The 13,068-nt window shown below is 39.2% G+C and overlaps 1 protein-coding gene across 6 annotated transcripts in view; it reads left to right on the plus strand.

Moving 5' to 3' along the window:
* MBTPS1 (membrane bound transcription factor peptidase, site 1) overlaps nucleotides 1-13,068 on the plus strand; it is a 50,659-nt gene that overhangs the window by 6,513 nt on the left and 31,078 nt on the right. For 5 of the 6 annotated variants that reach the window (XM_038368562.2, XM_043495041.1, XM_038368565.2 and 2 more), the window contains exons 2-8: nucleotides 1,417-1,916; nucleotides 2,723-2,980; nucleotides 4,597-4,800; nucleotides 7,824-7,934; nucleotides 9,125-9,234; nucleotides 9,695-9,811; nucleotides 12,885-12,952. In XM_038368562.2, coding sequence (XP_038224490.1) covers nucleotides 1,730-1,916; nucleotides 2,723-2,980; nucleotides 4,597-4,800; nucleotides 7,824-7,934; nucleotides 9,125-9,234; nucleotides 9,695-9,811; nucleotides 12,885-12,952 — 1,055 coding nt within the window. In that variant the 5' untranslated portion in view covers nucleotides 1,417-1,729. Of the gene's footprint in view, nucleotides 1-334; nucleotides 552-1,416; nucleotides 1,917-2,722; nucleotides 2,981-4,596; nucleotides 4,801-7,823; nucleotides 7,935-9,124; nucleotides 9,235-9,694; nucleotides 9,812-12,884; nucleotides 12,953-13,068 lie in introns of those variants that run through there. The other variant, XM_043495042.1, reaches the window with a different exon arrangement.

A 13,068-nucleotide genomic window follows, 5' to 3' on the forward strand; every position in this document is an offset into this window, starting at 1 on the left:
CTTGATCTGTTAAGATACGATGCATCTGTGCTATTTGTACCAGATAAAGACTGGTTTCAGAGTAGCAGGTGTGTTAGTCTGTATTCACAAAAAGAAAAGGAGTATTTGTGGCACCTTAGAGACTGACAAATTTATTTGAGCATAAGCTTTCGTGAGCTACAGCTCATTTCATCGGATGCGTTCAGACTCCAACGAGAGTCTCGTTGGAGTCTGAACGCATCTGATGAAGTGAGCTGTAGCTCACGAAAGCTTATGCTCAAATAAATTTGTTAGTCTCTAAGGTGCCACAAGTACTCCTTTTCTTTTTTTCAGATGAAGACTGTTATCCTGAGCTGTGGTACTCGCCTGGAGCAGGACAAATTGCATTGCCAGCATGGAATTGTCGTAGCTTGTCACTTACTGTGTTGTATTTTAACTCAGCTCAGATCAAAAATTTTGGATGTTGGATGTCCTGAAATGACTTGCTTCTCACTATCTCTGGTTGGGACAGCAGAGCTGTCCATCCAAGATTTCCTATTACTTCATCCCTAAATCCAATCCCTAAATAAAATGTCAGTGTAGCATTTAGGATTTTAGCTGCTTTTAAAGTGAGTTTTCTGAATAACAAATTCATACTAATGTATTGTATGTTATAGTGCCTAGCTGGCCTAGATTCAGAAGAAAAGCATTTTCACAGAGTCCCTGTTACACTGAAATCCCCCCATGATACTCTCTACTAAATTATTGTCATTTGGAATTATATAACACCTTCACTCAGGAAAAACAAGCAAATACCTTGAAGTAATAATTCCTTTAGGGGACTCTTGACAGACAAATGCCATAAAAATTCCACTCAAAAGTATAAGCCAAGGTCTGCTCTTGCCTAAGAGTGGACAACATGAAGCTGGATTTATCATCACTACATTCCTTTAGCCTCAATTTCCATCAAACATAATGTCTGATGTGAAATTTGCCTATGCTTTCAACTCAGTATGTGCAAAATCCTGTTGATAAAACAAAAATATCTTATTTTATATCTTCATACTATCCTTTCCATAACACTTCTCAATTTAATACATGTTATACTGTTATTACTAGGTGCTGCAGTAATACACATAATAATAATAATATTAGATGATAGTGCCCGTAAGTCTCAGTCAGGATTGGGTCCAATTGTGTTTAGTGTTGTACAAAAATGAATGATGAGACAATTGTTAATAAGTACATACAAAACATATCCTATAATGACTTTGTCAGCAGCTTTGAAAACTACAAAAATAAAAGAAATTAAAATTAAAAATCAAAGAGAAGCATAATCTAGAATTAAATGATTTTTCTCCGATAATAATTGCTGAATGTCAGTTATTGTGGTAATATACATTTTTGTATGTTTGATAAATCTAATGATTTTCGTTGGTGGGTTTGTTTATTTTACAGGTTGGATTGCAAAAAACTTGCTTAATTCTACCTTGGGCTTACCTTTCCCATCAAAAAATGGAGTACAGGACTCAGCTATCACATTCTGAGTGAGAGAATCTTTTAATCCAAAATGGAGAAAAAACGTAGAAAGAAATAAGCCTGTTTACTAGGCTTAACTTCAAAAAACCATGAAATCTAGATTTTTGCTTAACTTGGACAAAACTTTGAGACTATCCAATTGAACAGCACAGCAAAGGCAAAGTTTATTGATACAAATTTGAACTAATTTATAAAGAGAAAACGTGTCATTTGAATATATGGAATTTTTGGAATGAAACCATATTCTCTTATGACCATGAGGTTTGCAAACATCTGGTTGATCCTGATTGTAATTTTACTCTGTGGCAAAAAACACCTGGGTACAAGACTAGGAAATTCCTCTCATGAGGCCCACCTATGTCCTGGATGCTCTCGTCTTACTTTGAAAGTGGAATTCTCATCGACAGTAGTAGAACATGGTAATAAAGAATCCAGTTTTTTAAAATGTGTTTAAAGCTTAGATAAATGCTGCTGATGGTTTATGTATTATTTGTGTTAACATAGTGTTTAACGACCCCAATCAGATATGGGGTCCTGTTGTGCAAAGTCCTTTACAATCATATAGGAAGAGCCCGTCCCCTTCCCCTTCAGTTACAGTCTAACTGAAAACAATATACATAAAGAAAGCATGACAAATAATAGGAGGGGGTGGGAGTAGAAGACAAGATAATGGTAAAAATATCATGGGATTATGTAGGCTAAAAATGTGCACAATATGATGGTTCCAAATTGTTAAAAAGGTTTTTTTGGAGAGGATGGGTTTGTCTCTGACATCATCATTAGTTGGCTTATTTTTAATACATTTCAAAATGCAGATATAAAGTCAATTTAAATATTTTTTTCTGGATGTTTTACAAATTCCACAGCAAAAAGGCCATATAAAACAAAGTGTTCACTATTTTATTTTTTTGTGACAGTTTCTGAACTAATCTATGTATGAGGTTTTCCAAACAGTCTGAGCGTATTTAGACAAATATGGTATCTTCCATTAAAATTAATGTGTTTTAAAACCCCTAGACTATTTTGAAAATCATAACCTATATAAATCGTAAATCCAAGTTACCATAATAATCTTAATAATGGAATCATAATATTTTCATTTGGGAGATTGAGACATTTGTTTTGATAATAAGGAGGAAGATCCAGATCTCGGTGGAGGTATAGATGTGCCTATTGTAATGTCTGGTTGAAATGTAATTTCTAATGTGTGGTATTCTGCTTTCAGAATATATTGTGGCTTTCAATGGATACTTTACAGCTAAAGCTAGAAGTAAATTTATTTCAAGCGCACTGAAGAACAGTGATATAGAGAACTGGAGGATTGTACCTCGCAACAACCCAGCCAGTGACTACCCTAGTGATTTTGAGGTGATCCAGATCAAAGAGAAACAGAAGGATGGAGTAATGACACTAGAAGACCACCCAAACATCAAACGAGTAACCCCCCAGCGGAAAGTATTTCGCTCTCTCAAGTATTCAGAGCGTAAGTAAAGTCATCCTTCAAAAGAGCTGTTCCTAATCTCTGGTGGCACTAAATTCATTTTTAAAAAATCAGTAAGCTTTATTCCAGTCCCACAAAATTAGTGTTATTACTTCTGGCGGAATTCTGCGTCACTGCAGACTGTAGAATTCCCTTTTGCCCTGCAGAATTTATGGCCGCACTAGGGGCTGCTGGACTTGCAGATCCCAGCTCGCAGTGAGCAGAGCGTCCAGCCTGGCAGGGCTGCAGGCTGCATGCTCTTTGATCCTCGTTCTCCTGGGGACGGGAGTGGTCCTGGGAGACCTAGCCAGTTCTGGCAAAGGATGAGGAAGGGCAGGGCTGCACCACACCATGTCCCCGGCGGGACAATAAAAAAGCTGGGTGGAGTAAAGGCTCTGCGGGCGCTGGTGTCTGTGCCGGGGGCTGCCCTGCAGCTGGGCTCTGTGGGGAGGTGTGTGTGGGTGTCTGGGCCAAGGGGGTGCTCCGTGGCTCTACTCTGGAGGGAAGAGAGTGTGGGTGTCTGGGCTGGGGGAGTGCCTGCAGCTGGGCTCTGGGGGATGGGAGTACAGGTATCTGGGCTCTGAGGGCCCCACACAGCTCCCTCCAGCAACCCTCAACCGGAACTGGTTTGCAGTAGGGGTTTCTTTAAACTCTACTCCTGGGGGAATCTTTTTTGCTGTTGTCTGTATTGTTGACATACTTGTTGACAGGTATTTTGAAATAAATAACCAAAATGATTGAAACTGAAGAGATTATATTGTGTTATTTTGACAAATGCAGAATTTTGCAGAATTTCAAAATATTGTGTGCAGCATTTTTAATTTTTTGGCATAGCATTTTTAATTTTTTGGTGCAGAATTCCCCCAGGAGTATAAAGAAAAGGAGTACTTGTGGCACCTTAGAGACTAACAAATTTATTAGAGCATAAGCTTTCGTGAGCTACAGCTCACTTCATCGGATGCATCCGATGAAGTGAGCTGTAGCTCACGAAAGCTTATGCTCTAATAAATTTGTTAGTCTCTAAGGTGCCACAAGTACTCCTTTTCTTTTTGCAGATACAGACTAACACGGCTGCTACTCAGAAACCCAGGAGTATGTTATACAAATGAGAAGCAGTGACTTCTGGACATTATGATTTATTTCTGATAAAGCTCGTCCCGTTAATTGTGAAACTATCCCTGTTTTAGAATACCTATTCTGAGGTGTGATCAAGGATTCAAGTTGGTTTAAAAGCTGTATTTTCTGTAGTGACATAACACAGTATATTATAGATTCAATCTACTAGGGATTTAATGGGCAAAATTCCCGCTGACTTCAGTGGGGTCAGGATTTCACCTACTCACTTCAGTTAATCTATTCACATGCTTAAGTTAAACGTGTGTAATTCAGTATAGGAGCTGTAGTAATTAGCTTTTAAAATGGAGCTTTTGTATTTAGAGGATATATTAAGGATTTAAATAAAATTTAGGTTAGACAAATGTCTGAAAAGTGAAAATTTTTCTATCTAAAATTTTTGTTTACAGTAGGGCTAAAGAGTACTAATAACATGTTCATATATTTCATAGTATAGAAAATAAAATGTTTTGCACTTTTCTTTTCTCCATCCAATTCGTATCTAGCTGATCCTACATTGCCATGCAATGAAACCAGATGGACTCAAAAATGGCAGTCATCTCGTCCTCTGAGAAGAGCAAGCCTATCATTAGGCTCTGGATTTTGGCATGCAACAGGCAGGCATTCAAGCAGGCGTTTACTGAGAGCTATACCACGGCAAGTTGCTCAAACCCTGCAGGCAGATGTGCTCTGGCAAATGGGTTATACAGGTATGCCTTTTTCTGTTGGTTTGGGTGGTGGTGAAGCACTGGAATGCGTTACTTAGGAAGGTGATGGAATCTCCTTCCTTTTGAGGTTTTTAAGGTCAGGCTTGACAAAGCCCTGGCTGGGATGATTTAGTTGGGGATTGGCCCTGCTTTGAGCAGGGGGGTTGGACTAGATGACCCTGCTATTCTATGAACTGCCTGGCTAGAAAACAAAAAAAATGGAGTGTCAATGAGAAAAAAATATTCATGTAGTAATAAGGAGACACAACCAGCTCCCTTTTTATATTTATTAATACATTACAGATGGTTCTGTATTCTCTAAAGAATGAGGCCAGGTCTACATTAGGAACGCTTGCACTTTTGCTGGCATAGCTTATTCCAGCCCCCCCGAGCAAAATAAGCTATACCAGCAAAAGTGCAGTTTTACTGGTATAACTGTCTATACTAGGGGCTTTGCCAGCAGAGCCATGATGGTCACTGTTCACACCTCTCCCCACCTGTAACCAGTATATGGTTGATTATGCAGTATGCTAGCAAAAGTTTGTAGTGCAGGCCTGGCCTGAGAGGTACTTAGTTTTGTGATACATTTATTGAACATTGTTGACTTGATGGAAAGTGCTATATACTGTTTGAATTTATGCAGACCTGACTTGGTGTAGCTTTTCTTTAGCTGAAAAATAAAATCAGTTATTTTTAAATGGTTCATTTAGCAAGAGAACACACAGCCCAAATTTTTCCCACAGCTCCAAATTCTTCCTTCCACCCATGTCATCTCCTTTTTTCTGTCCCCTACATCCCACTTCTCAACATCCTTCCTCCTTCCTTCCCAGCTTCCGTGCTATGTTAAACTTTAAAATGTTGATATATATCAACTTTTAAAAGCTTAATGTGGTAGGGGGAGATGGTGACGAGCAAGTTGTTACATGTAAGGTAGAGAGCATGTCTGTGTTGGGGTAGTTGGGGCTGGGGATGTGGGAAAGGAATTCAGCTGTGGAAAGTGTAGGGGACATTGAGTTTCTGTAGTGAGCTAAGGAGGTTAACAAATATCAATGTTGATAGCTATTTATGTCAGTAATTGTCAACACTGAAATACCAATACAATCACTAAAAAAATCGAGGAAATCACAAGTTAAGGCATGCAAATGAAGGTTACCTTAAACACCCAAACTTTACACTACTCAAATGTTCTCACAGTACATCTGCACAACAGGCTGCCTTGCAGTTCCAGAATCTAGCCAACTGTAATTCAAACACAAAATTTTCTCCACATTGCATTCAAAATGCACAACCCTTATTCCAGTCTCACAATTTTTCATGTGGAAATAACATTAGAGACTTTACTATACATCTGAAAAATATATTATAATTTAGCTGTTGCTGTAGAGATCCATGGCTGGATTTTGGATGTAATATAGAGCAGGGGTTCTAAACTTTTTTCTTTCTGAGCCACCCCCCCATAAAAACTCCACAACCCACCAGTGTCACAAAAACTGTTTTTCTGCATATAAAAGCCAGGACCAGCATTAGGGGTTAGCAAGTGGGGCAATTGCCTGGGGCCCCACACCACAGGGGCCCCGGGTAAGCTACATTGATAAGGCTTTGGCTTCAGCCCCAGGTGGTGGGGCTCTGAGCTTTGGCCCCATGCAATGGGGCTTTGGCTTTCTGCCCTGGGTCCCAATGATTCTAATGCTGGCCCTGCTTCGCAGATCCCATAAAACCTGCTCGTGGCCCCCCAGAGCACCCTGGACCCCTGGTTGAGAACCACTGATACAGAGGATTTTGTAGGTGCTCTGGATGTAATATAGAGGTATTTTATGTGGGCATTGCAGTTGGTTCTATGTTGGAAGTTTAAGGAAGTTTTTTGTGCAGGTATTTTCTCATAGTACAGTAAAAGCTTTTTTTAACCGGCATGCTGCGGGAATGGGGGATGCCGGTAAATTAAAAATGCCAGTTAACTGAGAGGGAGGGGTTTGGGGTGCAGGGCACTGACGTGGGAGGGGCTGCGGGGCACGGGCTCTAGGAGGGAGTTTGGGTCCAGGAGGGGGCTCGGGGTGCTGGATGTGGGGGGTCACTCACCTCCAGCAGCTCCTGCAAGCAGCTCCTTGGCCCTGTTGCTCCTGGTGGAGGTGTGGCCAGGCGGCTGTGCAAGCAGGCACGCTACCTCTGTCTGCAGGCGTCGCCCCCTGCAGCTCCCGTTGGCTGCAGTTCCTGGCCAGTGGTCTGATAGCTGCAGAGTCAGCACTCAGGGAGGGGGAATGGAGGCAGCATGCCTGCAGCAGGGATGGGGAGCTGCTTTCAGGGAGCTGCCGGAGGTGAGCCCCCCCCGACCCCCAATCTGGTGCCCCAAGCCCCCTCCCAGACTCAAACTCCCTCCCAGAGTGCACCCCACAGCCCCTCCCACGTTCCAGCCCCCTGCCGGTCCCGCATCAACTGCACTATAAACTGGACTTTTAGTGAAGATCAGAAATGCCGGTTTATAGAACTTGCTGGTTGGTGAAGTGTCAGATGAAAGAGCTTTTACTGTACATACATGCATGTAGGAAAAGTTAAGGTTGCACAGGCAACTATATTTTATATTTCCTGACCTTTCAAGTGTTTCACTTTGTAAACTTAATATTTTTTTTAAAGTAGTTCTTTAGAAAAATATACTAAATCATTTTTGTTGAAAAACCAAGATATAAGTGTAATTTTCATTTATACTTGTATGCAGGTAAAAGTGAAAAGGAGATCAATTTGTTGATCTACTTACCTTGATCCAAGTCCCTCATGGGGTCAGAATTGGCTTTACTTTTTTCCCCCCAGACTCCGTTAAATTAGTCTCTGCCTTTATGAAACTGAAAAGAACTAATGCTCTTTAGGTGAATTTCTAGAGTGAACTAGGACTTTTGGTTTTGGAAGACATGAAATGTGTAGACCATACAGTGCATTAAGCACACAGGAGACTCCTTTTACATACCAGAATAAACTGATACAAATGCTAAATCAAGGAAATATATTTGTATACCAATCCTCTTTTATGGAAATAGGTGCTGGCGTAAGAGTTGCTGTCTTTGATACTGGATTGAGTGAAAAACATCCACATTTCAAAAACGTAAAAGAAAGAACAAACTGGACTAATGAGAGAACCTTGGATGATGGTAGGTTTAATGTATAACATTGCTGAAACTATAGATTATGTATTTTACATCATGTATTGCATCCTGGATTATGAAGCAAAATTGTTTTTGAGATTAGAATTACATGTCTTCCCAGATAATGGACCTAATTCTGCAATATGTTGAGTGCTCTGAACTCTCACAAAATTCACTGGATGGCTCAACACCTCCCAGGATTTTGTGTTGTCTCCGCTGAGTCATATACCATATTTCTTCAAGGATTTTAAGAAAGGGCTAGGGGACCAAATGTGATCCAAGCAGAAATACAATGTAGAAATACCTGGGGGTGAGGCAACTCCCAGGCACTTTTTTTCTTGCCCCCCCCTTTTTAATTTTAGTGCATTAATTTTTTCCATTTATCAGGGATAATATTTTGATTCATTTTCAGGTAAGCTAGTGAGTTATCACAGTTTTGGCAGCTCTCCTTGAAACGTTAGTAATCCACATAATTTTTCAGTGGAAAAGTAAAATTGTGGCACCAACATAAACTCTGCAGATCCATGCCAATATTCTGCATTTCTTTTTATCTGCCTTTGTGTATTTGCCCCATCTTATACACCAGTGCTGCAGATATGCAAATACTTAACTTTATGAACCATTTTTTATTCAAAATGGTATTTTGATTTCAAATTTGGACAATTAAAAAAACAAAAGCAAAACCACACACGCACAAAGGTTGAAAACCACCCAAAACAGCCAAATCAAAACACTTGGGGAAAAAGGTGTTGTTTAGAGTTGACCAAAATATTTAACAAGTAAACTTGAGGGATAGAAAATATTTCCTGTCTATAGGATATCATTTTCCCTCTGTTTCTGCACATCATATATTTAATGGGTGAGATTCTTTCCCCACTGAAATCAGTAGGAAAACTTGGCTTCAGTGAGGTCAGGATTTCACCCCATATATATGCAGTTTCAATTGTAGAAAATCTTGTTGGTAGGAATCATTTAACATCTATTGCAAAGTAATTTAGATCAAAGTGAAACAAGTTCTCAACTTGGACCAACGTTTCTGTTGCTTTTTAAAATAAAATTAAATGTTCCTAAGGATGAAAGAGAGAAGCAATTGGATATGCATACAAAATGTCTGGATTTTTTAAATTTTACAGTGAAATGATTTGGCCTCTAACATTTTATTTTATTAATTTTATACTACTACTAATTTGCAACAGGTCTGGGCCATGGGACGTTTGTGGCTGGTGTTATAGCCAGCATGCGGGAATGCCAGGGATTTGCTCCAAATGCAGAGCTGCACATTTTTAGGGTCTTCACAAATAATCAGGTAGATATTGTAAATGTTTTATTTTAATTCAAACCTTTCTGGAATAGCACATTATTAACCCTTAAACTACGAATACTATTAATTCCCGTGAACTTTAAAGTATTTCCTTTTGTAAAGAGAAAGAGTTTGTTTTTTTAATAGAATTATGTACATTTACACAGATTTTAGAATTGCCTCCTGGAGTTTATTTTCAAATAAGAATTTGGTATTACAATCAACTTCATGCAGGGCCACTACCTCTTACTTTTAGTGTTATTTTAATGAAGGATTAAAAAAAAAATCAAATTAACTTTTTATTTTAAATACCAAAGAAAAAACAAAATAGTTTTTTTTTGTTTCAGCACTCTACTTTTGTTTGTTTCCTACCCTTAAATTTCTATTTCTTTTAATACCTAACTTTATTTTGTTACATTCTCATTTGATTTCTAAATGGTTGCTTTTGTTGTGCTTTAATAAACAGGTCTCCTATACATCTTGGTTTCTGGATGCCTTTAACTATGCCATCTTAAAGAAGATAGATGTATTAAACCTTAGTATTGGTGGTCCAGACTTTATGGATCATCCTTTTGTTGACAAGGTAAGTGCAAAAACTATGAACATATATATTTAGCATGGTCACCTCATGAGTCCCAATTCTAAAATGTGTTCTGTGTGGGCAGACCTTTATGACTGTGCAGAGTTCCATTGGCATCAGTGAAGTTCTACACAGATTCAGGCATCTGTCCTTGCAGAGCAGCTTAAAAGATCAGTGCTTTACTGACCACTATTTTTATTAGAATGATTTCTATTAAAAAAAATAGAATAGTATACAGACTGATGGCTAAAGTTTTTTTTAAAGTGCTAGGTGGTGAAGTTTTAGTAGTGTGACTCTCTCTCACCAACTTAAATGGAAAGTTGTTGGCTAAAATGCATTGCTGCTTTTAAAAAATTTACTCCTGAATGGTTTGTTAATTTTGTAATCAGAAACCATTAATCAGAAGTTCAATTGAAAATTTTATATGAGGAAACTTGATTTAATTAGAAGTAGAGTTAATAGGATGGAATATGTGACTACAAGTCTTTTTCAAAGTAAGTCAGCATTGAAAAATAACTTTTTAAAATTAGCAGTTACATTTTTCTTTAAAAATTGTTAAGCCCACATTCATCTGTAGTAAAAACTGCAGAACTGTACCTGAATTTTGAAGAAATATGACTTAGACTGATAGTGATAGGAACCAATCTTTCAAAAGCACTAAATTCATTACAATGTTTTAAAAGAACCAAAAACTAAAAACCTGCTTTGGAAAGGGCTAAGTAGGTAGCTTGGCACATGAAAATAATTTGTACTGTTCCAAACACTCTCTAAATTATCTTAATTCAGTTTAATTTGACAATCAAAAGTTTACTGTTGTCCTTGGAAAATTTGGGTGGAAAGGGCTCAACAGTCTAGTATGTACATGTTGTTATGCAAGGGTGCAATTACTGGTGGATTATTGAGCATATAACTTAATATTAAAAATTACATGTCTCAGCTGAAGGCATGCAAATCATTAGTCTCTTTTGAAAATCTTGGCCTGCATTAACAGTTCTGTTTATTCTTACTCTTTGAGACTGAGAATTATATTGGTGAAAGTGTCAATGGTTTGTTTCAGAGTAGCAGCCGTGTTAGTCTGTATTCGCAAAAAGAAAAGGAGTACTTGTGGCACCTTAGAGACTAACAAATTTATTAGAGCATAAGCTTTCGTGAGCTACAGCTCACTTCATCGGATGCATTTGGTGGAAAAAACAGAGGAGAGATTTATATACACACACACAGAGAACATGAAACAATGGGTTTATCATACACACTGTAAGGAGAGTGATCACTTAAGATAAGCCATCACCCACAGCAGGGGGGGGAAAGGAGGAAAACCTTCCATGGTGACAAGCAGGTAGGCTAATTCCAGCAGTTAACAAGAATATCAGAGGAACAGTGGGGGGTGGGGTGGGGGGGGAGAAATACCATGGGGAAATAGTTTTACTTTGTGTAATGACTCATCCATTCCCAGTCTCTATTCAAGCCTAAGTTAATTGTATCCAGTTTGCAAATTAATTCCAATTCAGCAGTCTCTCGTTGGAGTCTGTTTTTGAAGCTTTTTTGTTGAAGTATAGCCACTCTTAGGTCTGTGATCGAGTGACCAGAGAGATTGAAGTGTTCTCCAACTGGTTTTTGAATGTTATAATTCTTGACGTCTGATTTGTGTCCATTCATTCTTTTACGTAGAGACTGTCCAGTTTGGCCAATGTACATGGCAGAGGGGCATTGCTGGCACATGATGGCATATATCACATTGGTAGATGCGCAGGTGAACGAGCCTCTGATAGTGTGGCTGATGTGATTAGGCCCTATGATGGTATCCCCTGAATAGATATGTGGACAGAGTTGGCAACGGGCTTTGTTGCAAGCATAGGTTCCTGGGTTAGTGGTTCTGTTGTGTGGTGTGTGGTTGCTGGTGAGTATTTGCTTCAGATTGGGGGGCTGTCTGTAAGCAAGGACTGGTCTATCTCCCAAGATCTGAGAGAGCGATGGCTCGTCCTTCAGGATAGGTTGTAGATCCTTGATGATGCGTTGGAGAGGTTTTAGTTGGGGGCTGAAGGTGATGGCTAGTGGCGTTCTGTTGTTTTCTTTGTTGGGCCTGTCCTGTAGTAGGTGACTTCTGGGTACTCTTCTGGCTCTGTCAATCTGTTTCTTCACTTCAGCAGGTGGGTATTGTAGTTGTAGGAATGCATGATAGAGATCTTGTAGGTGTTTGTCTCTGTCTGAGGGGTTGGAGCAAATGCGGTTATATCGTAGCGCTTGGCTGTAGACAATGGATCGAGTGGTATGATCTGGATGAAAGCTAGAGGCATGTAGGTAGGAATAGCGGTCAGTAGGTTTCCGATATAGGGTGGTGTTTATGTGACCATCGCTTATTAGCACCGTAGTGTCCAGGAAGTGGATCTCTTGTGTGGACTGGTCCAGGCTGAGGTTGATGGTCACTCGATCACAGACCTAAGAGTGGCTATACTTCAACAAAAAAAGCTTCAAAAACAGACTCCAACGAGAGACTGCTGAATTGGAATTAATTTGCAAACTGGATACAATTAACTTAGGCTTGAATAGAGACTGGGAATGGATGAGTCATTACACAAAGTAAAACTATTTCCCCATGGTATTTCTCCCCCCCACCCCACCCCCCACTGTTCCTCTGATATTCTTGTTAACTGCTGGAATTAGCCTACCTGCTTGTCACCATGGAAGGTTTTCCTCCTTTCCCCCCCCTGCTGTGGGTGATGGCTTATCTTAAGTGATCACTCTCCTTACAGTGTGTATGATAAACCCATTGTTTCATGTTCTCTGTGTGTGTATATATAAATCTCTCCTCTGTTTTTTCCACCAAATGCATCCGATGAAGTGAGCTGTAGCTCACGAAAGCTTATGCTCTAATAAATTTGTTAGTCTCTAAGGTGCCACAAGTACTCCTTTTCTCAATGGTTTGTGTGATGCAATTACCATTAAAATAAAAAGTGTGGATTTAAGGAAATTGTTGTAGTCAGACCAGTGCAGTACATGTATAAATAATTTATTTCTTTATTTTTCTGGCCTCGGTACATTGCTTTAAATAATGTGTCTATATTTTTTGTCTTTGCAGGTATGGGAACTGACAGCTAACAACGTGATCATGGTTTCTGCTATTGGCAATGATGGCCCTTTATATGGGTAAGTTTCTTTAAAAGCGTTCAATTAAAAATTTCCTGAAGTATCTTAGGTATAATCCCCTACCTCCTCTTGGGGAAAAAAAAAATCACAGATTATTCTGTCTTTTGAGAACGAGT

This window comes from Dermochelys coriacea, chromosome 12 (assembly GCF_009764565.3).
Source record: "Dermochelys coriacea isolate rDerCor1 chromosome 12, rDerCor1.pri.v4, whole genome shotgun sequence".
Lineage (NCBI taxonomy): Eukaryota > Metazoa > Chordata > Testudines > Dermochelyidae > Dermochelys > Dermochelys coriacea.